The 27,184-nt window shown below is 39.1% G+C and overlaps 1 protein-coding gene across 2 annotated transcripts; it reads right to left on the bottom strand.

Annotated features, from left to right (window-relative positions):
* Positions 1-3,808: 3,808 nt before the first annotated feature.
* Positions 3,809-26,920, bottom strand: LOC140002983 (coiled-coil domain-containing protein 138-like). 2 transcript variants are annotated; one of them, XM_072041390.1, is made up of 11 exons: positions 26,606-26,920; positions 20,260-21,919; positions 19,634-19,745; positions 18,505-18,680; positions 17,579-17,636; positions 16,350-16,423; positions 13,318-13,437; positions 11,992-12,147; positions 11,071-11,187; positions 9,944-10,136; positions 3,809-7,955 (listed from the first exon to the last, which is right to left on the bottom strand). In XM_072041390.1, exons 4-11 carry the CDS (start codon positions 18,634-18,636, stop codon positions 7,765-7,767), a joined length of 1,041 nt encoding a protein of 346 aa, XP_071897491.1. In that variant the 5' UTR covers positions 18,637-18,680; positions 19,634-19,745; positions 20,260-21,919; positions 26,606-26,920; the 3' UTR covers positions 3,809-7,764. The 2 variants fall into 2 exon arrangements, with proteins under 2 accessions (XP_071897491.1, XP_071897492.1); XM_072041391.1 differs by having other exon boundaries at positions 13,318-13,434.
* Positions 26,921-27,184: the final 264 nt, after the last annotated feature.

Genomic DNA, 27,184 nt, shown 5'->3' with positions numbered 1-27,184 from the left:
AAACAGGTTCATACATTTAGGGAGTGTTTTCTGAAGACGTGATAAATTGACTGGAATGAGGGGGAGACTGGGATACACTGCATCTGTGGTTCAAGAATTAAATTGCCAGTGCAGGGCCCAGAGGCAGACAGGATTCAAACAGAATTGTTCTTTATGGACACGAATTTATGGACACGAATTGGAATTGTTAAAACATTCCTCACAATCCCTTATCTTCTTTTTACTATCCCCAATTCGTGTCTCTTCTGTTATTAATAATTGGATTTCATCAGTTTGTTCTTGGAGGGTCCAATCCTTAAGCATCATAATTGACATATTCCCTTCCTTTTTTAATGAAGTTATTACCAATGTACTATTTATCACCCGGTGTATTGATAATGTAAAACAAGGTATCATACAAGGTACAAATAATAACGTCATTACACCACATAACAATAAAAATAACACTCTTTTAACCCATGGTCCACCAGGCAGCCATGAAAATAAATCCCATTCCATATCCTTCCAGGTTTGTGTTTGCTCGCTCACCTCCCCCCTCTCCTTCTCTGGGATGGGAGAGAGAAATGGGAAAGTGAAGCCTGTGAGTTGAGATAACAAGAAAATAATAATAATAATAACAATAATAATGATGATAATATTACTACTAGTAATAATGTATACGAAACAAGTGTTGCACAATGCAATTGCTCACCACCTGCTGTCCGATGCCCAACCCAACCCCGAGCAGTCCGGCCCTCCTCCCAGCCTGCCTGCTGGCAGGACAGTGAGAAGCTGAATTTGGCTTGGTCCTTGGCTTGGTGTAAGCACTGCTCTGTAACAATTAAAAACAATTAAAACATCAGCATATTATTAACATTCTTCTCATCCTAAACCAGAACATAACATTCTATCAGCTACTAGGAAGAAACACCCTTTTTATCAATCTTTAAACAGCAATTACTAAAGCTAAATTTTCCACAGACTTCTCCTTCTTGTGCTAGTAAATAATCCAAAGCTAGGCAATTTTGATACAAAGCAGTTCTCATCATTTATAACTATTTCTATTACAGCTAATAACCTAATTATTCTATTAAGTATATATACTGGGGTCCTATAGTCCCACGATCTGTCTTCTGCCCACGTATCTGGATCATAATAGGCAAACACCTTCAGGGTTGATTCAGGCTTGTGTTACCGTTCGGCCTGTCAGGGTGATCCAGCTCCTGGAAAACGAATCACAAATTTATATAGGTTAAAATAAAGGTTCTTATGTTATTTTCTCAGGACAACCTGACCTTAGTGTGGGAGAAGTCCAGTCGAGGCCCTCTCACTCGGCAGTCAATACCCATAGGGGTTGCCTCCCTCGTGAGACCATACACACCACAGTGGAGGGTCCTGCCCTGGTCTTGCCTTCTCCCTTTCCTCACTTCAAGCTTGTCCCCTTTATTTGGCATCCTTAATTCATGCAGAGCCTCGTTGCCAGAATATTAGTTCTTCCTTAGCTTGAGTTTCAGTTTCCCAGGAGCAGACTCAACCCTCCAAGTTTCAGTAGTTACTGGTCCTTTTATTCTGGATGCATGGGTCCCTTTCTGCGGTTCTCACAGCTGTTTCAGTAGTCAGTAAAACAAGGTACAGTCCCTCACACCGAGGGTTCAGTGATTCTTCCCTCCCGTGGCTGCTTGTTGAAACACTTTCTTTTTTATCTTCTGACAAGTTAAATAACAGTTATCTAATTTGCTTTGCCGTATGGCCCTTTCCAGGTTCCTGTAGCAGGATTCATCTGATAGCCTTTCAGGTTGATACAGATTTGACTACAGATACCAGGGTTTTGGCATTCATCACTAACTCCACAGTTTCCCAGCTGGACAGTCACATTCATTTATGTTGCATTCCTTCAGGGGCTCATCACCCCAGTCCTTGCAGTCTCTCTGCTGGTTACACACTTTATTGATATCTATGCATTCTCCACTTCTGCACTTGAATTTGCCAGGTCCAGAGCACTGAATAACATTGTTACAGTTTGCTTCATCAGTGCCATCCAGACAGTCTCTCACACCATTGCACTGCCTACTCCCATGGACACAGTTCCCATCTTCACATCTGAACTGGTCTGGTCCACAGGTCCAAGAAGGGCAGTTAATTTCATCACTTCCATCCTTGCAATCAGGATCTCTGTCACATCACCACTTCTTGTGGATACATTCACCTGAGCCGCACTGCACCTCACTCACAGAACACTTCACCGGAGGTGCAGGCTGGCAGCCACACTGCTCCAAAGATTCATCCGAGTGGTCGGAGCAGTCACCTTGACCATTGCAGACAAAGCTTTTGGAAATACATTGTCCACTACTGCATGTGAACTCTGCTGCACTACAAGTCACATTGCCACAATTCTCTTCATCCTCTCCACTGTCACAGTCTCTTTCACCATCACATTTCCATGACACTGTTCTCATATGACACAGCTCAGCACTTTTGTCAGACCCATCTTCACAATCCGGATCCCCATCACACTGCCATCTGTTTAGCACACACTGACCAAAAAAAGCAAACAAAAACAAAAGCAAACAGGTTCATAAATTTAAGGAGTGTTTTCTGAAGACGTGATAAATTGACTGGAATGAGGGGGAGACTGGGACACACTGCATCTGTGGTTCAAGAACTAAATTGCCAGTGCAGGGCCCAGAGGCAGACAGGATTCAAACAGAATTATTCTTTATGGACACGAATTTATGGACACGAATTGGAATTGTTAAAACATTCCTCACATCAAGAACTATGCTTTCTCTTGACTAAATGGTATTTACATGTAGTACAGTGGAAGATCAAGGAAAACCTGTAAAAGGATTTCCCCAGTGAGAAGCAAGATTTCAGAAACAGGACGTGTACAGAAAATCCACAATAACATCGAGGCAAATACAGTAATGGACTACTACAAAACCAAGGATAAAAAAATTAAAGAATATTTCAAGGTTCATTTCTTAAGATTTATGGCACCACCTGTGAGGTTGCCTTTTAATTAAACAAATTAAAAAATCTGGATTTCTGAGTACACTTTTAGTTTATTTCCGATGAAAAATATGATTTAAATTAGAGTATTTTACAGGAAGTTTTTTGTTGTTTTTTTTTTCCCCCAGAGTTCAATTTTGTTCCTAAGAAAAATCAAACAAAACCCTCAGTTTTGTAAATAACTAACTCTAATGTAAGCAACAGTTTAGTGTAAATACCTGCTTTTATAAATGAAACAATCCCATTAAATAATGCACATCAACGGAACTCAGCAGCATTCTACCACTGACATGCTGAAGCTCTTTGTTATAATAAATTAGTAACCAGTAAGCAACAGAAACCTATTCTGTAAAGGTTAACATTCCCCCAAAGTCTTAAATGGCTCAAGACTTTAAACCGTGTGTTGTTTTTTTGTTTTGTTTGTTTGTTTTGATAGAGATGAAAATTGACAAAACTGAAATTTAAGTCACATACAAAACAATTTTCAGAGGACATTTTTACCAAGTAACTCAGTAAAACTGAAGGTCGGGGGAAGAAAAGAAGGGTTTTCTTCTAAGCATTCTCGTCATCTAAATAAATGAGGAATATATGTTCTTTAGGCTAGTTATTTTTTAGTTCATATTCTGAACTACACAGATATATAGGCAAATTGAGAGATTCATCTTACATATCTGTGACAAACATTTTAAACATAATTGCTAACAATGAAAGTCCAGCATTATTTGTATTGGAGCAAACGAACGTCAAAACAGAGATGAGCTTTTAAAAAAAGAGAAAGGTCCCCAAGTTCAGTGATCTAATGGCAATTAACAGAAAAACGGTAGTAAAGGATTACTTTATTTCGGAGAGTTTCTGTAATATAAAACAAATCCTTTCCAAAATCGAAATGTCTAGCTCGCGATTCTGAAGCAATGCAGCCAAAGTATGGAAAAAGCGTTCATTACTGCAGTCTTCCAGGAAAATCTTTAAGTAAACTGTAAAAGAAAATAGTTAAAAAGTTTAATCACAGCACTTGGCTCATGGAAAACTAAATCATTGATTTATAGCTTTTGAGGGTTTTATATGCGCCTCATGCTGTGCAACCATGAGAACAATGTACTAACTGGGTATATTCTAGGCATGTGATGCAAAAATCAGGTAAAACCGCGAACAAAACTCACCCAAGTTCCTAAGAATTCTGATATTACCAGCACTTGTGGTATTAAAACAAGGCCTATTCCCTTGAGAACAAAGGAAAACAGGACACTGAGCAATTTTTAAACTCAGATAAAAAAATCTCATCTTCAACATGTTTATTCAATGCTCCTTTTCTTATGATGACATGAGGAGAACACTAAGCTATGCTAAAAAAACTGACAAGGAAATATTTTAAGCTGCTGCAAAATGACGTACGGAAATAGTACATGTAGACACTGATGACTAGACAGCTTTTCATTATCAAAACTGTCACCGTACCGTTTCAAGACAGGCAGAATCGTAATTGAGAGGTCAGAGTTGGATAAGAACACCTGAATATCAAAACAATTCCTGTAAAATGCTGGATAATTTTTAAACATGGCCATATAGTATAATCTTTTCTATTTATCCTGCTCCCCAAAACTTAGTCAATTCAGAATAAAGTAAAATCTGTTCCCTTGTGTTATTTCACTCTTGATTCTAATAGTACAGGCTGATTTAGAGCAACACCATAAAGAACATAAGTACCGATTTAATAGGTCACAGAACTGAACACATTTGTTAGGAATCCAACAAAACAAGTCACTATTCACTGCACTCTGCCCTTAGCGTATAAACACACTTGGTATGCCCCAGGATATAGTTACTTCGAATATGCCATTAAATTAATAGTTATTGTAATATTATTCTACTTTTACTGTAGAAGAAGGAGGTCCTACAATTTATTCCTATAAATATCTAAAAATGCCTTAAATTCCTTTTTGTAGGTGTAAACAAATACCATATTCTGCTTACTTGGGCATTTCTTTGCTGGCTTGTTCTTACTGGTCTCAATAATACTGTATTATTTTATTATTAAAAATACCGGTCTTAAGGTATCTTAAGAAAACTTTATTAATATATATACACACACATATACATACAGATACACTGTAAAATGTTTTAACTGTGAGGTTTATAAAACAATATAAAAAATACGCTGAGGGAATTTTACCATAAAGCAGAAGAGCCAAAGTGGAAATAATACCTCAAGTTTCACAAAGTTCAATCACATGAAAGCAAACTGATAAAGACATGCATTTAAAGAGATTTTTCCTACATTGTTTATCTATTCATTTTATATATTCATTTCAAATAAGCTTTTGCAGAATAGATTTTAAATCATCACAAATGTACAAAATAAGCATATAATTTAAATGCCTGTCTATCTGATGAACTAGAAGAATAAAAACTGTGTATTTTTACATATTTTTCTGCATCATCTCTGCACAGATTTTGTTTTTATTAACTACTGTAGAAAAACTAACTTGGAATCTATCCGGTCAGGATTTGACACAATTTTAAATAATCTGCAAAAGCCTCCCATAGGAGCCATAAAAAATTGCAGCATTTGGTAGTTACATTAACTTAACTTCATTGGTAGACTGTAATGAACAATGAGCAATTTATCACTGTTGACAGAACTCATCTGAAATTTACCCTCAAAGTGATCAGTCACTCACAGCATCAAGTCTCACCAGCTATTGTCATTCAGAAATTTCTGTTTTATAGCTAAAGCTCTGTCACCTCAGAAAATGAAGACTGTCAGGAACACCAGCTTGAAGTTCATGTTTTAACAAATTAACCATTACGGTTTTGCCTCGTTTCTAATTGCATGTGGATCTGCCAGGAGAGCGGACCAACCCAACAGAGTGATGGAGAGTTAGCTCGTGGAAAAGTTACATAAGGACCACAGAAAAAGAACCAGTAACTACACTGAACAGCTTGCTGATGAGCTGCTGTCTCTTACACAGTCACTGGCAAGATTGGAACCATTTGCTGAGTTTAACTGATTCTCGTCGTCAACAGCTGGGCCTGCTAAGAGCCAGTGGTTATAGCACAACGGAGGGCAGGCGAGGTAACAGTCAGTGCAAGGCCCCTCGAGTGTGGATGCCTTCGTGGGTGACCCCGAGTTAAGAGAGCCCAAGGACAGGTCCAGCCCATCACCCAGTACATGTTGACCTCAGGATGGTATCAATTGTTCTTCAGCTTCCTAGATGTGCAAGACCTTCACGCAGCTATGACACAGGATGTACGGGAGGCCACCATCATTCTTAAATGACCATCACAAACATACACACACAAAAAAAAGCAATAAAAAAGGTTAAAAATAGAACAGGATTCCTTATGTCACAGAACTAAGTTGGACTGAACAGAAGTTTACAAAGATCAGAAAAGACCAGAACAAAAACCTACACCTTGGAGGCCAGGAACTACCTTTATAACAAGACAGACTGACAGGATTCTGGATGTGAAACACCTGAACCAAACAGGGATGGGGTACATGAAAAGCTGCGTGCCAGTAAAGATGAACAGCAATAAGACTATTAATTCTAATTTGTCATTAAGATACTACGTATAGATAGGAAACAGATGGTACCAATACCTGAACGGTTACATTTGACATGCAACAAGGTTACAAGCAACATGGCAAAATGTGAACTTGTCACAATTTATCTCCATTATTCTTCCAAATCTAGGCATCCAGCAGATCGAAATGACTACTACTAGATAACAGAACATGTACTGTTAGTGGAATTTTTCTTCAAAGTAATGTCAGATACCATCAACCCTGCTTAGGTTTTTCTTTCCCAGTTACTATACCGATCAAAATTATGATGATTAGAAATACTTTAGTGTAAAAAAAACAAATAGATAAACTAACCACACGGTCTGAAAGGATGAAAACAACATCAGGTAAATCTTTCTGCCACTTATCTCACTACAAAATGCCTTCTAACTCAACGTTGTTCCATCCCAAGTCAAACACGCTTTCTGTTTTTGCCCCTATAGTACATGGTAACAAAATACCCCAAGCCAACAATATACATTTCACAAATAGCAGCAGTCCCTTCTCCTTCCCTTTTCTGTTCCAAAAAACAATGAATACTTCTTATTTTAAGAAAATTAACAAGGATTGTTCCACATGACACTGGAATGGCTCACTACTTGTGTGTTCATCCAGATTGTTATCAACTGATTCTTTGCCTGTGTCACCTGGAAAACCACTGTGAAGGAGACTATTAACCCTTTTATAGGACCACACCACAGTACAACTCATTGAAACATAACCATCCCTTACAGATGTGCCATTTCCAATTACTTTAAAGTGAAAAATGGCTAGGGGTGAGCTGTTCACATTAGGGGGGTAAAAAAAGATAAAAGTTTATTTATTTATTTATTTATTTATTTTATCTCCACCTGCTAACAGGATTTCATGAAATGGCTGCCCTGGCACAGCCTTACTTCAAAAGAAAATTACTCATTGGCAAAACATCAGCAAGGTAAACCAGTGGAATAAACAGAAAAGCTAAACTAAACATCAAAAAAAAATCACACCACTAAGAAAGCAACCAGGACAAGATGTAAAGCTTGGATGCTGACAGTGAGAAGAGACGGACAATTCAGAAACATACTTTATATCTCTAATGAATTTAAATGACACAAATGAATGCTAATGCTAGATCAGGTTATTTATAGAGAAGCAGCACGTTATTTTTGATTTGGTATTTATGCTTACCTCACCTACTTTCATCATAACTTTGTATGTATTTTTTTCAATTACTCACTTTTATCGTTGTTCATGGCCATCTCAACTAATGCATTAAGTGCAATAAAAAGGAGACATTTTTTGGATATAGTTAAGTGGCTTAGTATGATAGGCACACATCGGTATTGCAAAAATAAGATCTTTCCTTCATCTGTCTTCAAGTCCACGCAAAGGGAACGAAATGCCTGAGTCAGGTAATTCACTGAAAGATAACAGAAAACAGGGAATAAAAATTATGTAATCACAGTTCCATTAGATGATCACAAATACATGAATATTTATCCTAAGAGTTACTGTTGCAGATATATACTAATTATAAAAAAAAAAAATTAAATGGCTGAAAATATTAATTTACTTATTTGTTTAAATGCATCTTCTGCCTATTTTTATTCCTTACAAAAATTGTTGTGAGTGGAAAAAAAGACAAGTTACAACTCACAAATTGAGCAAAATATATTTGCAAATATAACACCTTTCTAATCTCTTCCTTAAGAGAGAAAAGAAATCACAAGCTGCATAGTTTGGGACTATATTGGTTTCAACATCTGGGAAGCCTCTAATAAAGGAGTAAAAGGCTCATTCATCTGAATAACTGCAATTACTGCCATGACAGCAACTATTCACATTCCTTTCCATAAAAAGCTGTAGTTTAAGTTATATATGCATCCACGTTATATATGCATCCATTTTGGAGAACACTAAATTATTCAGAGAATTTAGATTAAGTGAATCAATTCAGTTTTCTTAATTTCATGATGTCAAATCTTCCTCAATATCTTGGAATAGCATTGATCATCTGGAGCACAGAAAATTAAGAGTAAGGGAAAAATTTATCACATAGCAAAAGTTTAATTACAGTGCCATCTGCTGGATATTAGCATCTTGAAGGGAACAGGATATATATGTTTAAACTGAATGTGCTGCTTTGTCATCGCTAGATCATTAGACATGTGGTCAGTGATGAAAATTCATACACGGTAAGTTTCAACATAAATTTAACAGGTAATTTTTTTCCATGTTCTATAGGCTCGCAGTAAAAACCAACCATGAGAAGCTAAACTGATTCATTCTGATCAACAGCTTTCATCTGCTTATAGTTAATCTCTGCAATAAGTACTTTTTTTGTATTGTAATTCATTTGCATCATTTTCATCAAACATTTCTAGAAATGTGAGTTTCAATTTCAGGGTAATCATGCTTCACCAAAATATTCTGACTGAAACTATATGATACTGAAATTGAAAATACACTGATTCTTCCCTCCAACAGCTGAAATACTGTATTTGTTTATTAATGGTGACAGGGTGGTCTTCCAGAATGTTTAAATCCTACTTATTCTAAGTACTACCAGTATAAATACTGCACAGGTCAGTATTTTTGTCATCACTTCAAAGAAAACGTTTTTTGTCTTTTCAGGCCCTGTTTGTCTTTAAAGAAACTGCTGCTGAGAAGAGATACTACGGCATCCTGGAAATTGCACAAGTGGAGTAACTCTCATGAACTGAAGCAAAAGTCACTAAGAACTGCGATATCTCCGGACAAGTACGACCTCGTTTGCTTTTGCCTGTTAACAAAATACATTACTATACTGCATCAGCATATGGTAGCATTCTTCAATGCTGATAATGTTTATGGGTAGCCACTTGCAGTGACAGACTTGGTAGGAGAAAAGGGGAGACAGCAGAGAGGTAAGAGCTAGATTGAGTATGAGCTTTACATTAAACTTTGACAAAGCAATGAAATTCTAGAACTGTTCTGAATTTGCTACTGATTTCAGTTTACTGAGGAGCAATTAGCTGTACCATTATATGCAGTGCAGATCTTGACAAACAAATCACTGCTACGGTGATTGCTTGAGAGAATTACCAACATCTCTTTTCCCCTTTGTCACAAAATACGTTGATCTCACTGACATAAATAAAGCATATTAAAATGACCACACAAATTATGACATGAATAATAGCAAGGTTCATACTTGCTTCCCTATATTATGCTTCATCAGGTGGTAAAATTCAAATAAAACATCCTTTACTACTAAAGCATTACAGATGCTACAGTATCATTGAACTGCTGCATTTTGTACATTTGTTTTTTTGTCTGGGCACATACCTGAAAATAAGATTTAAAAAAAAAAAAAAAAGAAAAAGAAAAAGATAATTTAAAACAGACATAATAAAAACCAGAACTTACTTCGTTTTGCTGTTCTAAGCACAACCAAAGTTGACAGAAACCTCAAAGGCATAGAGGAGCTTTTAAAGAAATGTGCAGGTTTTGGTTTACTCCGTGTAGACTTTTTAGTCCATTTTTGCATGCTTCCCTTTTGTACTGCGCCTTTGAGAATAACTTCTGCAAGTCTCTCCATTGTTGCTGTCATGCTTGCATCCTGTTTCAAACAACGTGCACATTTAGCGTAAACATTAAAATACATGAAAATCCTGTCTGCTAAGTACGTATGTTCCCCTAAGGATTAAATATTAAATAGCAGATGTCGTGACCGTGTATTGCAATATAGTCTGTACATGGGATACTACTTTGCGTTCCACAAGCAGTTGAACAACATTAGCACAGGGCCTAGTCAACACACACTTCACAAAGAAACAAGGTAGTCAGGGCCCCTGATATGCTGACATTATTTAATTTGCCTCTGGTTCCAGAATAAAGTCAGTTCAAACTCAGCTTTAATCATTGCTGCCTACTACACTACCCTCTTTTGTGAAGATGCCTGAAGCTAGGTCCTACAAAAGCGTTTACAGAACTAAGGTCTAAACATGACCCTTAAGAATACTGTACAGGTAAGATGTATTGGACTTTTCAAAAACCGGTGCAGAAATATTACTTCAGAATCAAACTTAATAACAAGCTCATTTAAAATACCTTCTCATTAGCACTGGAACCACCAGCTTAGTTCTATTCAGTTAGACACTGAGTAGAGAACAAAGAAATCAAAATACCGTTGCTACTTTGCCACACGTTGCCATCAATTTCAACAAATCTCATGCATAAAGCGAACAAAAATATATTTCTTTTCCTAGTTCACAAGTTTTGTAAGCACATATGAAAAATACCATTTCTGAGATGCTACACACTACTGCAACAAAGATCACATATGTGTGCAAAAATATGTTTACAGACACGGTGCAAAATATTACAACGAATGTGAGAAAGTTAATTTGGTGAGAATTAGTTTTTCATTTGCTATGTATCTGTGGTAGGCATTTATGCTTTGCAAAGACAGCAAAGTTTCTTTTATATATACTCCCTGAAAATATCTACTTTTCATACTCATTTATAATGCAAAATATCTCTTGGGAATTTACCTGACTACCAGTGTCTATCTGCCTTAGAGACCAGTAGATAAATTGAATCACAGACATATGTAGTTTAGGATCCACAAATGGCATCCACTGGAGCTGTCCAGTGACCATAGGCAAAAGCTGTAAAAATACAGAATGGCAAAGTTACGTGCAGTATACGAACTTACAGTACAAGCTAACCACAAGTAAAAAGCAAACTAAGCAAAACTAAACCAAACTAAAATCAACGTATTCCCGGAGTTTAACAGACTACATGTACAAATACTCACTGGGCAGATCTGGTACAGGTAACAGAATTATATACTGAATTTACATTTTACACAGGTTTACACAAAAAGTGGAAAGACATTGTGTGAGCTCAAGCTCTGAAGTCTAATACCAAGGGCTACAAATTTTAGATAGAATAATAATTAAACAAACAAACAAACAAACAAACAAACAGAAAAAGCAGATTTCCTGAACGCTTCACTGATTTCCAAGCCTCGGTATCCCAAAAAAGCGTTACAAGTATAGCACGGTATCATCTTTTATAAGACATAACTTGAACTTTTAATACCTAGTATCAGCACTAAAATACTTTAAATTAGACGTGTGTGTCTCCTTAGGAAAAAGGAATTACATACAGTATTACAGATAAAACACGAGTTAAATTATCAGCTGAGAAAAGTGACTTAAAATAGAAAGACACGTGGAATCTCAAGGTCAGACTGCACACTACACATTTCCTTAAAAATGATCTGTATAAATATCTGTATGAAAAATTATCTATTACATCTCACTGTTGGAATTAATACTGATGGATTAACTGCTGTTTTCTTTTAATTCATGTATTCAAAGCGTGTGTAAAACAGGCAGACCTGTTACACTCAGAAATAATACAAAGAATCTTAACATTTCAACCTAAACAAATTCAAATGCCTTTACCTTCATACAATTTTCTAGAGTGTAGTTTTCTTTAGCACACTGAGGTTTCTCACTGCCCTCTCTCTCTTCTTGTATTTCTATTTTGCTAAGGTGTTGGTCTGAGATCCAGTCCATAAGAATAGTTAAGGGGTCGTAAACTTTTGAAATCCGTCGTAACTGTAACACATCCACAACATCAGTTATTTCAGTTTTCAAGTCTATGATTTTCTAAACCACAATACCAATAGACTAAAATATACGAGTACATTAGTAATACGCACATGCTTTATTTTGTGCTTAAACAAATGTTTATGAAAGCCTTGGGAAGAGATTTTCACATACAAAATCACTCTATTTTATAATTCTAACTAAATGGATCATAGGAGAAAGAAAATATTTAATGATCTGTGCATGATCCTCATTTTAATACATTTAATACACTCCTTTGCTTTATTTCATACAATCTACTTAGGCTAAATTTTAACTGTGTAACTAGCATTGTTGGAAGAATAAAGATTTCGTGAAATTGTCATTCTGTCCCTCTGCTACAACTGTACAGAAAAGCTCTGTGAAAGGTATCCAGACGTTCCTGAAGACAAACTACACGAACATCTCTCTAAAACCTTCACAAGTTTTCTTGTATCTACCTTCAGACAACTGTTCTTCTCTTCACTCAGAATTCTAACTACTGATACTGCTCATATATCACTTGCGACTGTGAGAAAAGAATATGGGGCAAACTATAACCGCCATTTAAATATAAGTAGCATACTCTATGGATACAACAAGCATCCTGATCATCATGTAAGTCCTCTATGAATACTTCAGTTTGCACAAAAGAGAAAGAGAAAGAAAGATTTTACTGAGACTAGGAAGCAGATGATTTTAATCATACTCAAGACCATCAGAACTGCAATTCACTGAAGGAGCAACGGTCAAAAGAGTTTAGGCAGCAATTTGCTTGTCAGCACTTAGGTCAGATTTAAGTCAAGTGAGAAGAAAACTTTAACGTTGTATTCTTGTGAACCACTGTCTCAGCGTGCCTTTAAGAACAGAGAAAATACTCCTTTAATTAACACTTTCAAAAATAACTAACTCTAAAGTCTTTAATACTGCAAAAGCTCTGAGAGACTAAATTTCATGTACTAGAAAACGAAGCAGAAAGTATTTACAACCATTCTCACAATTCTTGTCTTAAAGAAACAAAATCAGCAATTTTGCAAACAACTTGTTCAAACATTTAAAATTGTTGACTGTAACTTGCAAAGCTACTTATAAACTTGACTGTACTGCTTGACTACTTGACTGTAACTCGTAAAGCTAGTAACAGGAAATAATTAATCTTGCCTGGGTTTTTAGCAATTCGTTATTTTCCCTCAGAGAGTTAAGCGATGACCTCAGTTCGTTATTTTCATCAGTCATTTTTCTCAAGGTTTCTCTCAGTTGGCTCATTTTTGTCTCATGCTGCTAGAGAAATATCAAATTTTAAAACGTGATTAACAAGAGAGTCTTTTTAGAAATAATTCTCAACTAAGTTCCATTTCAGTGTTAAAAAACAGGACAAACTTTCAAAGATCAAATTTGTAATTCTTCATGGTCCAATCTGCACATACCACCAGTAGTGAAGAAAGCAACATCCACACCACATATTAAGAAGAAATATAAAGAAAATGGGAGCCATGGTGTACAGCCTATGGATCTTGTTTTTTTTTTCCAGAAAATACCTAGATCTTCTCATTGATCCTCTTGTACATTCCTCAGTTAAGTCAGGTGTGGGAAAGAATTGTGAATGAAAACAAATGTCAAAGCTTTTGTTTACACTTAGCTCTTTTTTCTTTTAGCATCCATTTTAACCACAAATATGCCCAATTCTCCCGTTTTTGAATCTTTCAAATATTCTAACTATTCACTGCTGATAGTTAAGACGCTTTAGTTCACCTGTACTTAAACACCTGTCCTGCAATGTCCAGGAATGTATCCAATACGTGCTACATTTCATTGAATTGGAAAAAAATAATTGTGAAACTCAAGATAGTAATCTTTTAATATTTGTTATTATTATTAGTCCACAATATAATTTAATACCAGTACATACCATTAAAATATAAGCAAAAACAGACAAAAGAAACCGCAACAAAGGAAAATTGAAGCGACAATTACTTGTAACAGTCAAAAACCTGCGTGCCTTGAAAAAGAAACCAAGGAATATGTCTTTTTTCCCCTTCACTGGAAATTTGAAATATAATTAAATATTTTCCAGCAGATTCTGGAAAAAAAAAAAACAACACTGAGGCTTTGAAGCCGAGTATAAAACAAATGTTTTCAGAAAATAACATTCCATTTCTCAGAAACCGTGAGAATCTTCTATGTGAAAATAGCTTTTTGTTCAGAAGTGTTGTCTTCTGCACTAGGAATTCAACCATCCACTACATTTTCTTAAGCCTCACTCTCAGACTGTTATCATGCTGCAAAAAGGACTTAAGCGGTAAATATAGAAATGATCTCATCAACAAAGAAAATGCTACAGATAGGCTCCAAACGGAGTGCTCAATTACTTCCATTGAAAAGGCCAAACCTTTAGAGTTAACCAAGCCTAGGAAAAGCTTGCCCAGCTTGGGATGGAACAGGAGCAAGGTGGCTTGAAATTGACCCTAAACTTTCAAAACAGTCAGGGACAGCAGAATTATAAGTGAAAGGTTTTGAGAGGAAAAAAAAAAGAATTAATATTCTCAATTTCTCCAAACCACATTACACAATGCTTTATAAGGCTTGCATATTTGGGGTTTTGACAATAATTTCACAGTTCTTCAGGGATTTGGCAATAATTTCACAGACCACAGGGCTGTTGTAGGTGGTGCCAGGATGTCTAAACCATCCAATTCCATTATCAAATCGGGTACCATCTGTATCATAATAAAGTGCATCACTTCATTCCTGCCAAATGTTTGTCTAGTCTGTTCCGAAGACCTGCAAATACTGGAAGCACCAGTCTTACTGACCTCTCTAACCCAGTGGTTAACTGCTTCATTTTAATCTAGTTTTCCCAAATTTCAACAGTAATCTGTACCTACACAACCCACAATTCATTGCACCATTCTGAACTGGAAACCACACCAAACTCACTAACAACAGTTTGGCACTTTTTATGCTAAATCTTTCATTTGGGGGTTTCAAACACTTTAAAGAAATAAGCATTATATCCAGCAAACATATGATGGCTTAAGAAAACTACAAGCAAGTTAAAATGTATGGGGAGCAATAAGAATCACTAAGTAAGTTATTGTACTTTTTTCATAGTTCCAAGTACTGCCTAAACGTCTTCATCAGCATCTTTTATTGCAGCGAAAGCTGCTTCACATCTGTGAAGCAATTCTTCTCGCTCAACTAGAGCACGTTCTCGTCTCTCAAGTTCCAGTGCATATTTCTCCTGTGCTGAACGCTCCCTCTATACCAAGGAAAAAAAATGTTGAAACGCCTTCGAAACACATGAAATTACCGATTTATAGTGAACTAGAATTCTTTCCTCTGCAGATATGCTTAGGTTTTGTTTTTAATTATAGTGTTACACAATAGCTGACTAATTAGAAGTATCCTAATGGCCATCTACATTCAATTGGATTTGCGGCAGGACTGCTTGGCCTTCCAAAATGCAGAATTCAACTCTGCATGGCTGTTCAAGTAACAGCATAGACAATTAAAAGTAGGATTTTGTTTCCAGAAGTTTTGGATAATGCTATTATCTGTAAGACAAAAGAGTCCAGTGCCCTAAACACTAGATTGCTGTATTGTTTCTTCAGTTAGTGGAAAGCACCTCTAGGAAAGTGGTGAGAAAAAAGATACGCACAATTCTTTTCATCTTGGATGGTGCAAAAGACAGTCCCAGCAGGAAATCTAGCAGAAGCACAGAAGCTGTTACAGAATAAAACCAATGCAGGTTTGGGAGCTCTTTAGTTAGTGGCCCAAGCCTGCTGGTGGATAAACTATTGGGAGTCACCAGCAGCAGAAAAGTAAAGGCAGAAGGGATGGTCTTCACAGAAGATCAAGTCAAGAGGGCAAGTGCTCTTGAATGCCCAGAGTGAAGAGCATAGTTTCAGGTGCTGTCAGGAAAAGCAGTGCTTGCAGGTGTTTCTCTCCATGCCAACACCGCATCACAAGACACAACTCTTGGAATAATAGCACTGTGTTCAAACTCCCTTCAGCAGAGCAAATATCGGATCTAACCACTACCCATGTCATTACCAAGTCAGTGAACTAATTTAGGGGAAGAGGTGGATGATGACAGTGATATAGTTAGTAATTTCTGAATTCTCTGTCAAAAGTGAGAATCTTTGTAACATTACTGATCATTACAAAATGTCTGAGGCCATTACAGTTCCTACCTGGAGATTCTGACGGGCGACTTGCAGTTCGCTATTACTCTGACTTTTACCCAAATGGGATGGTAAGGTGTTATCTGTGGAGAAAAAGAACACACTTTACATTAAAAATATAGTCTTAAATAAATAAAGACTGCTTATCCAAAACAGCGAAAGTGTATTTTAAGCGTTTACAGCGACCAGCATAAAGCAAGACTTACTGAAATGAAAAAGTAATCTCCTAAAGAATTACGGAGAAATGCTCAAAGTTTTGTTCCATGACTTGTTTGAATCAATCTATGCACGGACTGAAACATGAGGTAGCCAAAGTTTCCTTTTTGTTATGGCTTCAGGAAAGTGATTAACTGCTGAATAGACCCGGACCTCTCCTATTTCCCGTTGAGTGAAACACTTCAGAACTGCAATTTAACAAATTGCTACTGAGTAAATTAAGAGGAATTTAGTTGTATACAATGAGAATTGATGTACAATAGTCACAGTTTCTCTGTTAAGAATTTAGTTTAGAATAAAGAGAAGCCAGTCCACCATTTAGGGAACCTGAGCACTTTCATTTCTGATAAAGGCTGCCTCACACTCGACTCTAAAAATACTAATAGATACGCCTCTTGCTCGAATATTTAGTCCTACCTAACCGACTACATTAGCAATGAGCGTGAGCACCCATATAGCCCCAATGCAAATTCCTTTTTGTCATTCCTGGTCCTCCCTTGTTCTGTCTTGAAGACCCAAGTGTACATCTTTGGCACAAATGACGATAACACAAACATTACTGCCCATTGTTCCAAACCAGTATTAGTCCGACACTGCCATTATTACAGAGCTGAATTCATTCTTAGGTGGTTAGAAACATATTCGGAGCCTATATTCATAGGTCACATAGGAAGACAGACCTGCCTTCCCATTGACGCTTACCGATGTCCAAACACAAAGAGCTAAACAGGCAGCAGCAAATGAAAACGGATCAGAACAGACTAGAGAACACAGAAAGGATAGAAGTAGGGAAGTATGTGACAGATTCTTAAGAACCAAGCATAACAATACTGCTTCTCAGCAACATGTTACAGCATAAATTGAAACTCCTTACATATTCACTCCTCTTTTGGAGTGATTAGGGCCATACTAGCTGTTCAGTGTTGCTATCTGTCTCTTACTGCAATACGAAGTATTTCTAGAAGAACCTCTGGTACAGACAGTCATGTTTATGCTGAGTTTCAGAGAGTAACGCCTCTTACCAACATCATATTTATGAAGTTCCGCTAGCGATGGTGCTTTACAATCCAGCAACTGCTCCTATTGAACATGAAGGCAACGCATTAATATTTCATCTTGCATGTGGGCCTTTTCAACAACTACATTAACAGACAACTCTTGCCTCCACCACACAAACTACATTACTTAAACTATTAAAGCTGAAAAGCTTCCAGTTATTACGAAGCTTAATGAAACACTCAAACATTTAAAATAGGGAAAAAAAATCAGAATTTGTCTCTTATGGATGGCATGTTCAGCTTGTGAAACCATTTGGTTCAAAGGCAGCATACCCTGTCTAAAACAAACATCTTAAGACTAAGTGTCATTGCTGCTGTGTTACACAAAACTAATACCTGTGCAAAAGTCAGACTGTGCGACTGAAGGCTTTTACGCAGCAATTGAGAGTTAGAGCATTCCTTACTTTCTGCTCTATTTAATCCAAATTTAGAAAACAAACAAGCAGCATAGAGGGCAAGGAAGTCTGAGTTCTCAGGCCTGATACCTTCCTGCCAGTCACACAATAAATAGAGAACTGCTTACCTAGACTTAACTTCTTGGATGTGACTACTAACATGATTTTCCTGCATTTTTGAAGACTGTCAACCCTGAAACCTTGACAAGTGTACGAAAGCCTGCAGTTGCAGTTTTCTTGAAAGCTAGACCGAAGTGTCAAATGGCAGAGAAATTAACATTTCTTTAAATAGAAGAATAGGAAATCTAGAAAAATAGAATACATTCTAGAAGAATTACATCTAAAGAATATTAATTCCATTAGATTTAATACTCAAGATTCTAAAATAATTTAGCCAGGAAGTTTTACAGAAGATGACACGGGAAAAGTGCTCCTCCAGTCAGACGCTAGAAGCTTCTGAACGTCACAGAACAGAGGTTGGAAATTGGCATTTACCTTCAACTTGTAAACAGCAGGGCTTCCAGGAAACAACTTAGCAGATTTTTCAACCCAGTATTTTGCTCTTTCATCAGTGACGGCATTATTGCACAGTAACTCCGCTATCTTCAGTACTAGATCTTTCTGCATTGGGTTCAACTCCACAGAACGCTAGTTTTCCCCATGCACGCACACTGGAAAAAAAGGCAGGAAAAAAAAGGTAACTTGATCTTGCAATCCACACAGAATGGGAAAGAAAATTATAACTGTCATTGAAAAGACACAGGTATTCAAATTAGACAGATCTATTAGTAAATACTTTTTGAATGAGTTAAGAAAGACCTCAGTTGCTAAATGCATCACTAGTCTACAGCACCCAGATACATCTGCTGCAACTCAAAAGAGCAAAAATTCAGAAAAGAAAGAATTTCCAAGGGAAAAAACGCAGAAGCCAGCTACTCTGCCCCCACCACCAGCTATACGCAGGCAGCTGGACTCTTACGTACCTTTAGTCTAACTCCATATAGACATTTTTGAAGAAATATATAATTAAGTCACACCCTACGACAAGCTGGGATGTATTGGCAGCAAAACTTTTGAGCACATCCTCTCCCTCCCCAAAACCTGAACAAAGGCATTCTGATGGTGGATTTTTCATTGGGCAATCATACAAATAAATGTCAATTATGTTCGCCCTGCCCCATCTCACACCCCCCCAAACAAAACCCCCCAAAAAAGCAATAAATACGAACAACTAGAAAACACCCTAGGTCTAGTCTTCCAGTAGCAACTAGATTACTGCTGTCACCTGAGCCCTTGCTAAGAATCTGTCACTGCTGTCAAATTCCCTAATCCAAAGGGCAATGTAAGATATGGAAAGAATTTAGTAGCAGCTAGCACAAAGACCCAGTCTAGGTCACAAAAGAATCATCTTAAAAAAAAATACTGATGAAGCAAAACACATCAAATGAAGAATCCCCTCTGCAGTACGTCATATACACCTTTGGCAACAGAAAGCATACATATTACACTTTTTCCACAAACATGTTTTCTTCTATGCATTTAAGAAAAGTCCAGAACAGAATGATTTTAAAAGTCCCTTTACAATGGATTAAAGCAGGACATCGGAGGTCGGTGGAGTACTTACCCTGTAACATCCAAAAGCTTTTTCTATGTTGTCCTCAGCTTCATAAATTTGTCCAAGAAATCTGTGTGCTCTCGCATCTCTCTTTTGCACACTGAGGTATGTAGATATATACCTATGGAGCAGGAAAAAAAGGATCAATATTCCTCAATAATACGAGTCCCTCTGTCCTCCCCCGCCCCCCCCCAGTGTCCACGGAAGCGGGGCAGGAATTTAACATGTGATACAGGAAATGCAGTCATGGTTGGTTCCAGATACCTGGTCTGGACCTTAAAGTACAGAACAACATTATTTTTACATGTACAGACGCTACTTATTTGCCACCAAGTATTGGTATTTATTAAAAAAAAAAAAAAAAAAAAAAAAAAAAGAGAAAGAAACTGTAACTGTAATTGCTTCATAATACAATGGAATAAAAGCCATTTCAAACAGCAAGTTTTTCAATATCACGCAACTAATTATCTAAGTTGCTGTTTTATAAAGATTTAAACAGCACTTGATACCCACATCTACTGCTACTGTAAAGCAGCATGATAGTGATCTTGATTTCTCCAGTCTACTTCATATTCACTTAGCTTTTCTAAAGTACTTTAGAGAACAGAATAGCAGAATACAGCAACGCGTATTACCTTTTAGCAAGTTCATACTCCTTTACTTCAAAATACAGCTTAGCGAACTGGAATCCTTTCAACGATTTCTGAACGGAAAACACACAACAAGCACATTTTAGATGTACAACACTTTCAAAGTAATTGCATAGGAAGACCCTTCTGATACTTTTTGAGAGACTGAATTTGATAACTAGTTATCAGCTCCAGTCCGCTCCTCATACCCAAAGTTTTGTTTCTGAAAGATGTGGGATTTGGAAAACAATGCTTTTCCAGTAACTGGCCAAGGCTACCAACGTGAAATCGAGGCGGCCGCTGCGCTGAGGGACCGGGGCGGGCGGAGGGGGTTAACGGGAACAACGGCGGGGCCTCGTCCCGTGCTGTGGAGCTGAAACGGGGACGAGCAGGGGAGAGGCTCGCTGTTGGGTTACAGCTCCGTGTAACGCAGGCACGGGTCGAATCTGTGCGCTAGGGGCGTGCAGGGTAATGCTTGTGTAAGCAGCGTTCCCTGGAGAGGCTGAGGGAAGGGTTGCTCTCGCTAGCCTCAGAAGTAAAGCATGATATGAAGATATAGCGCGTGACAGAAACATGTGATGTCTATAGTCATCTCTAACTGCATATATGAACAGCAAGTCGGCTGTTCTGAAAAAAATACTGATAGTCCTGGCGCCGAGCTGTAAGAGAGAAGTTAAAAAGAACTTACCCATGCACGTTCCCCCTCTGCACCACAGCTTCCCAGATAACACTCCAGGAGATGGTTGTCACGAAAAGTTACCAGCCACTTTAACATACCATGTACAAAAACAACGTGGGTCTGGAAGGTAATCTCCCGAGCAAGTATGAACTAAATCCTGTGGCAGACTGCACATAAGAACTGCTCTTTACCTTTCAAAGTACTCAAGTGCCCAAGAGCCTGCAGACAGCACAAAACAGCATCCACCTGACCAGCACCTGCCCAGCTGCCTCAGCTTCCTCACTGCTCATCAGAGGAAGAATGACATTTCAAAGGCCTTCCGTCTACTGACCATCAACATCAATTAGCACGTTCAAAATAAGTACACAACGCGATGCAAATTGCTCTTCAGCAAGCCAAAGTGAAGACAATAGTTATTTTGACAAGACTAAGATTTAATTTGTAAAATTTGACATTCCATACAAATATGTCATAACACAAATACACCCAAAATATGCCAGTGTCTGAACTTATTTAACATGCAAAAAAAATCAATTAGAACACATAAAAAACAACCATAAGCTGCAATTTTACATTTATACATCAGAAGTGTCCTTTTTAAGGAAGTGGAAATAATTAATCAATAACATCTAAATACTGATTTATACTGCTAGAACATCTGTATACTCAAAAGCCAGAATTCTCTATTTGCCCACAGTCTGTAATGACAACTCTTCCACTTACTAACCCGTTGGGAGAACCAAAGGATTCGAGCTTTTTCACAACATCCGTTCCATCTGTCACAAAACCAAACACCACGTGTTTAAAGTCCAAGGCTTCTACTGTTTTGAGTGTTGTGAAGAACTGAGAGTTATTCGTAGCCCGACCCCTATTTGCCATCGACAGCAATCCAGGACCCGTGTGCTTCACTTCAAAGCTCTCTTCTTCAAATGCATCTCCATAAATTGACCGTCCACCTGTTCCATCATGGTTAGTTACATCACCTCCCTTCAAAAAAAAGCACAGCGTTTACTTTCAAGTCCCAAAGAACAAGATCATCACGAACATCGTGATGTTCAAGAACATCGACCAATAGCACAGTTACATTCTTTCCAAAATAAGAGTTTTTGTGCAAAAAACACAGGTAAAACCTCATTCTTAGTTATCACAAGTACTATAGTTACTTGGATATAAGGCTTTCCACCTTCAGCAGATTTGCTCGTGGTAACAAAGCATTACTGGAATGTTCCTCGTTTATCCTGAACACAGCATTTTATCTTTGTTCCACATGGCAACTACTCTAAGCGGGTCATTCCCACTTTCTGCTTCCTGCTTCACTCGGCCCTTACAACTGGCAACCACGATTATCTCTATTCTCACTTAGTCCCTGCAGGCACAAAACTGACCACCCAGAAAAAGTCATGGTACCACTGATCAGAACTTTCCTGCTTTTGTGCAGAAAGTTTAAAGAAAAGAACAACGAGAGTCATACTTCAGATTCACTTAATACCCAGTCAAGACTGGAGAGTTTTTCACTCTGATGACAAGCCATTTGTATATTGCTATCCATTTCTGAATTTGGAAACGATTGTGCCCTGCCTTGAGGGATGTAGCATTATGCAAAAGCATTCTTGTAGCATGTAAGGAATTCAGTTTATTTTACCTGTTTTAAGTCATTATACCTCCTACTGAATATTTGGAAGACTTTTAGGAACGAAGGGAAGGTATACGTGAGCAGATACCGATCTCCTATGCCTTCAGAAATTATGGGGATACTTTTTGAGAGACTGAATTTGATAACTAGTTATCAGCTCCAGTCCGCTCCTCATAACCAAAGTTTTGTTTTTGAAAGATGTGGGATTTGGAAAACAATGCTTTTCCTGTAACTGGCCAAGGCTACAAACGTGAAATTGAGGTTACTGGTGAAGCAAGCAACAAGCCTTAATACTTGTGACATTTCACAACCACTTCTTACTGAAGAGTGTAGAAGAAGTAGAAGAAGAGAGTCTGCTACATTTAAAGTACAGCCTGTTTTTTTCCCCCAATGTAACAATGTTGCAAAAAGAACCCCTAAAATCTGACAGAGTAAACAAAAAAGATGGTACTTAGTCCTGGTCTAGTACATATCACTCACAACTGTTTCAAGATAGGTAAAATGTTTTCTTCCCACCTAAGAAATCCCACCTACTCTCAGTTTAGAGCGTGGAAACACAGCAAAAACCACGGAGTTCGGGCCACAGGGTTACTGCGGAGCCTGGAGGAGGTGCAAACGAGGCTGCCACGTTCTGGGATATAACCACACAAGGCAGGCCATACCCCTTGGGGTCAGGGGCTGTTTCCACCCACAGTAGGGCTGCGCATACGGTCAGCGGAGCATGAAAAAACTAGAAGAACTGAATTACAATTTAAAGGAAGTATTGCTGAGAGTGGTCTCCCGAACCCACGGCACAGTCCGAAATCCCAACGGTGTTATCAGGCTAGTTATATAAACTTTTTTTTGGGGGGGAAGAGGGCTTCTCGTCATGAACACAGTAAGGACTGCATTCAGCTACTGAACTGTTACTGCACTGAATAACTACATACAATAATAACAAATAATAACAATCAAAAAGACCTTACCTAGCACTAAACTATAGGCTTGAGGTGAAAGCCGCATTACATTGAAAACAAGAGAGAAAGATGTGGTAGGAAGGTACGCATTTTAAACTCAGACAAGGTATTTTCTTTAGGAAAACCTCCTGACTGTGCCGATTCAGAAAACAGCCAGAAGAACCAAGTTGTTCATTACGAAGCAAACTGCAGTTTCTGTCTTAAACCTAATAACTAAAGTGCATACATAGGTTAGGTGTGTGTCTCCTTTAAATCAGGATAAGGAAGTATTTACATAGGCACAGGTAGAAGCATAGGGAAGAAAGGCTGCCTTGCTGCTTTTCCATCCATCTCAAACACTCATTGAAGAGAGCTGATACAAGTCTTAATAACATAGCCTTTATTGATGACACTGGAAAGATGTTTTGAAGCAACCAGTTTTCCATAAACAGGAAAGGAAATTTTGCTTGCTATGATGTAATTACATAAAATCTGTGTAAGTCACTAGTATAAAAAGGAAAAAACAAACACGTGTAGTTGGTAACACAGTACCATCAGGAATTCCTGAGCAACTGCATTTTCAATAGAAAAGGGAAAAATAAAACAGGTGTGCATGAACAGAACTCAACGGTATAAAACAATCAGGTGTATGTTATAAGGAATTCTGATGACTTGTGAACTCAGTTCTTGAGGATGACTAAAGAAATAGATCCTAGCAGGATCAAACCACATATATTTACACTCACAGTGTAAAAGTAATATTGCCAGTTAATTGAAATATGCATTTCCATTACTGTTCTAGACGTTAAAGAAGCTAAATTTAAACCTCAGGTGTTCACATTTGTAACAAAATTCCTCTTGCATCCTGAATAATTAAGGCAAAGTATGTTATCTTTTGAAAATACCTTGTATATAGTTTCTGCATAAAAATATGAAATAAAAATAAAACTATATATATATATTTAATGGAACACTGTTATGTATGGTCCAGCAGAACAAGGCACAAAAAGTGAATACAATGCAAAAGCATATATAAAAGTTAATGAGTTACTCTGAATGGAATATAGCAAAATTCAAGTAGTTCTGAGCATGCTCATTTCCTGCAGTAGGAATATAGACTTCATACAGATATTTCATGCTAAGTCCGATGTACAGATTCATCATGTAAGCACAAACGATCAGAAGCAGGTCATTTGTACAGTGACTGTATCTAGAAATAAGATACTTTTCAAACCATCTGAAACCAGGCTCCTTAATGAGACTATTTGACCTGAAATCTGGGCATGTTTGTTTTGTTTTGTTTTTCCATGAGGTGAGGTATGTTTGGTTTCTTGCCCTAGACACTTGAAGTTTTATATTCATGCTTAATCTGCACATCAATACTTTCATTAATATAAATGACACTCTGTGTCCGTAACATTGGACACATTTGCAAAGTGTGTCTTTGCCGGTATTCACAAGCATATTCTCCATCTAAAATTCCACAGAGATTACTGTGCACAGTGGCACACTTGTACCAATTCTACTGCATTATCAGGGTCTGAAACCTTCCAGGTGAGCTGATATTTAATTTAGTCTATAAGTGTGGTCTATTTATCAACAAATAAGTATACATGTACACGTACAGAGAATGGAAAATTTCAAAATATCTCAGTCTGATTGAAAGGCATGCATCATAATCTATTATCTCATTGCAGCCTCAAAGTCCCTCCCCACGAGTAAGATGTATAACATTTCCATAAAGAACAGGGAGAGCAGAAAAGTCTTCACTTCCTTCCCAAAGTTTCAGCTAGTTTCTTCAGTCTTTTCTTCAGCTCTAGAGGAAGCTTCTCATAGCAGGTTTTGCAGACAGGCTTCATATCAAATTCTCATATCAAACTAGAAGCTATTTTTAAATATGTATTTAAAATCCGAGCTCCCAACATCGGATCAAAAAGCAGGTTTTGTCTGTGAACTCCAAACTACTGGAGGTAGTTAGGCCCAACGACGCAAAACATGAATCAACGGTCTGCATTCGAAATACACTCAAATTGCTACTCCCCACCCCTCCCCCACCCCCAAGTGATCTATGTAAAACTTTAAGTGAATTTCAATGAAAACAGGCCTCCGCGTTTTCGGTCCATCTTTTCAGGTATCACTGACACGCCAGAGCGGACTCACGCTTGACGCCTTGCGGACAGGGATGAAAAGCAACCTCAAAAGAAACGCTTGCAGCCTTGGCAGACCCTTCCCTCCGAAATCAACACAACAAGGAAACCAGTAACTATTCCCTCGGTGGACTGTGCTACACAGTCAGCTGTAAGCATCGCTCGAAAGTCAAAACTAAACGCGTCCGGTGGCCTTGAGCACAAGAAGAGGAGAGGAAATATTTTGTGTCGAGGCCACCGGGGAGTATCAACACTGTGGGAACGTATCTGTGCACCTGGCGGCGATGCACTTGACGCTGTCTAGCCCAAACAGTGCCCAAGTCGAACCCACAAAGTCACAGGACAGCTTTGCTGCTGCTGCTGCTGCTGGGAAAGGCACCAACCAAAGGCACAGCCCCTGCACGCAGTCCCTACCGGATCACGCTTAGCTCGGGCACATTCACGCCGCTTCAAAGCAACTCCGAGCGGCAGGCCGGGATCTTTCAGGATTAGGGCCCGCTGAATCGCATCAGGCGGCTGAGCGTTTCCCAGCTAAAATGGGCACGGGTGGCGTTTGTCACCCCCGGGCCCGCTGGCTGACAGGGAGCGGAGCTGTGCGCCCCCAGCCCCCCTCGCTCGGCGCTGTCGCTTCAGCGAGCGGCCGGCCAGAAACCTCCACGGCGCCGCACGGAAAGGACACTGAAACTTGAAGGCGGCGCGGTGCTTCCTTTGTGAAGGAAAGTACCTCTCCCTCGCTCCGGCCCCGAGGAAAGCCCTGCTATAAAACCCCTCCTGTCCGTGAGGCGCCGCGGGGCAGGGGCAGGGGCAGGGGCAGCGGCAGGGGCAGCCCCAACCCTCCCCTCACGACGCCGGCCACCCCCCTAGCCCTCCACCCCACCCGGGACCCCACCGGGACCCCACCGGGACCCCCTCCGCCTCCCCCCCCGCCGGCCAAGGGAAGCGGCGAGGCCTCGCTCACCTCTCTCCGAGAAGCCGCAGAGGCCTGCACGGAGGCGACACAGCGCTCCACCTCGGCCTTGCTGCGCCTCAACATGGCGACCGCAGCAGCGCCGAGCCCGGCCGGGCTCCGCTCCGCTCCGCTCCGCTCCCGTGCCGCGCCGCGCCGCCGCAGCGGCACAAACAAACAGCTCCAGGCGGGGCACCGGCCGCGCCCTAGGAACGCCGCGCACGCAGCGCGCTACGCACACTGCGCACACTGCGCACACTGCGCACGCCCCCGCTGAATGCGCAGGAGCCGTTGCCACAGTGCGGGGAGGGGAGGGGCGAGGCTGTGACGCATGCGCGGGGCGGCCGCTGGGGCTCCCTGACAGGGCTTTAGGAACTGAGTTTGCAAAGGGTCCCTCAGAAAGTAGCTGGGAGCAGCCCTGAAGACGCGCAGGCTGCAGAGTTTGAGACACGAGCTGTAACTTATTCTTTTGGATTGATTGATTTAATTTTGTAAGCCGTAAGGCGGTTGCCCCGCGGCTTGCTGGAGGTGTGCCCCTCTCGCTTTTCTGCAAGTTCCAGGCACTTTGCTCAAATGGAGGCCACTGGGCTG

This window comes from Anas platyrhynchos, chromosome 7, assembly GCF_047663525.1.
Source record: "Anas platyrhynchos isolate ZD024472 breed Pekin duck chromosome 7, IASCAAS_PekinDuck_T2T, whole genome shotgun sequence".
Lineage (NCBI taxonomy): Eukaryota > Metazoa > Chordata > Aves > Anseriformes > Anatidae > Anas > Anas platyrhynchos.
This window is presented reverse-complemented; position numbering and strand designations above follow the sequence as displayed.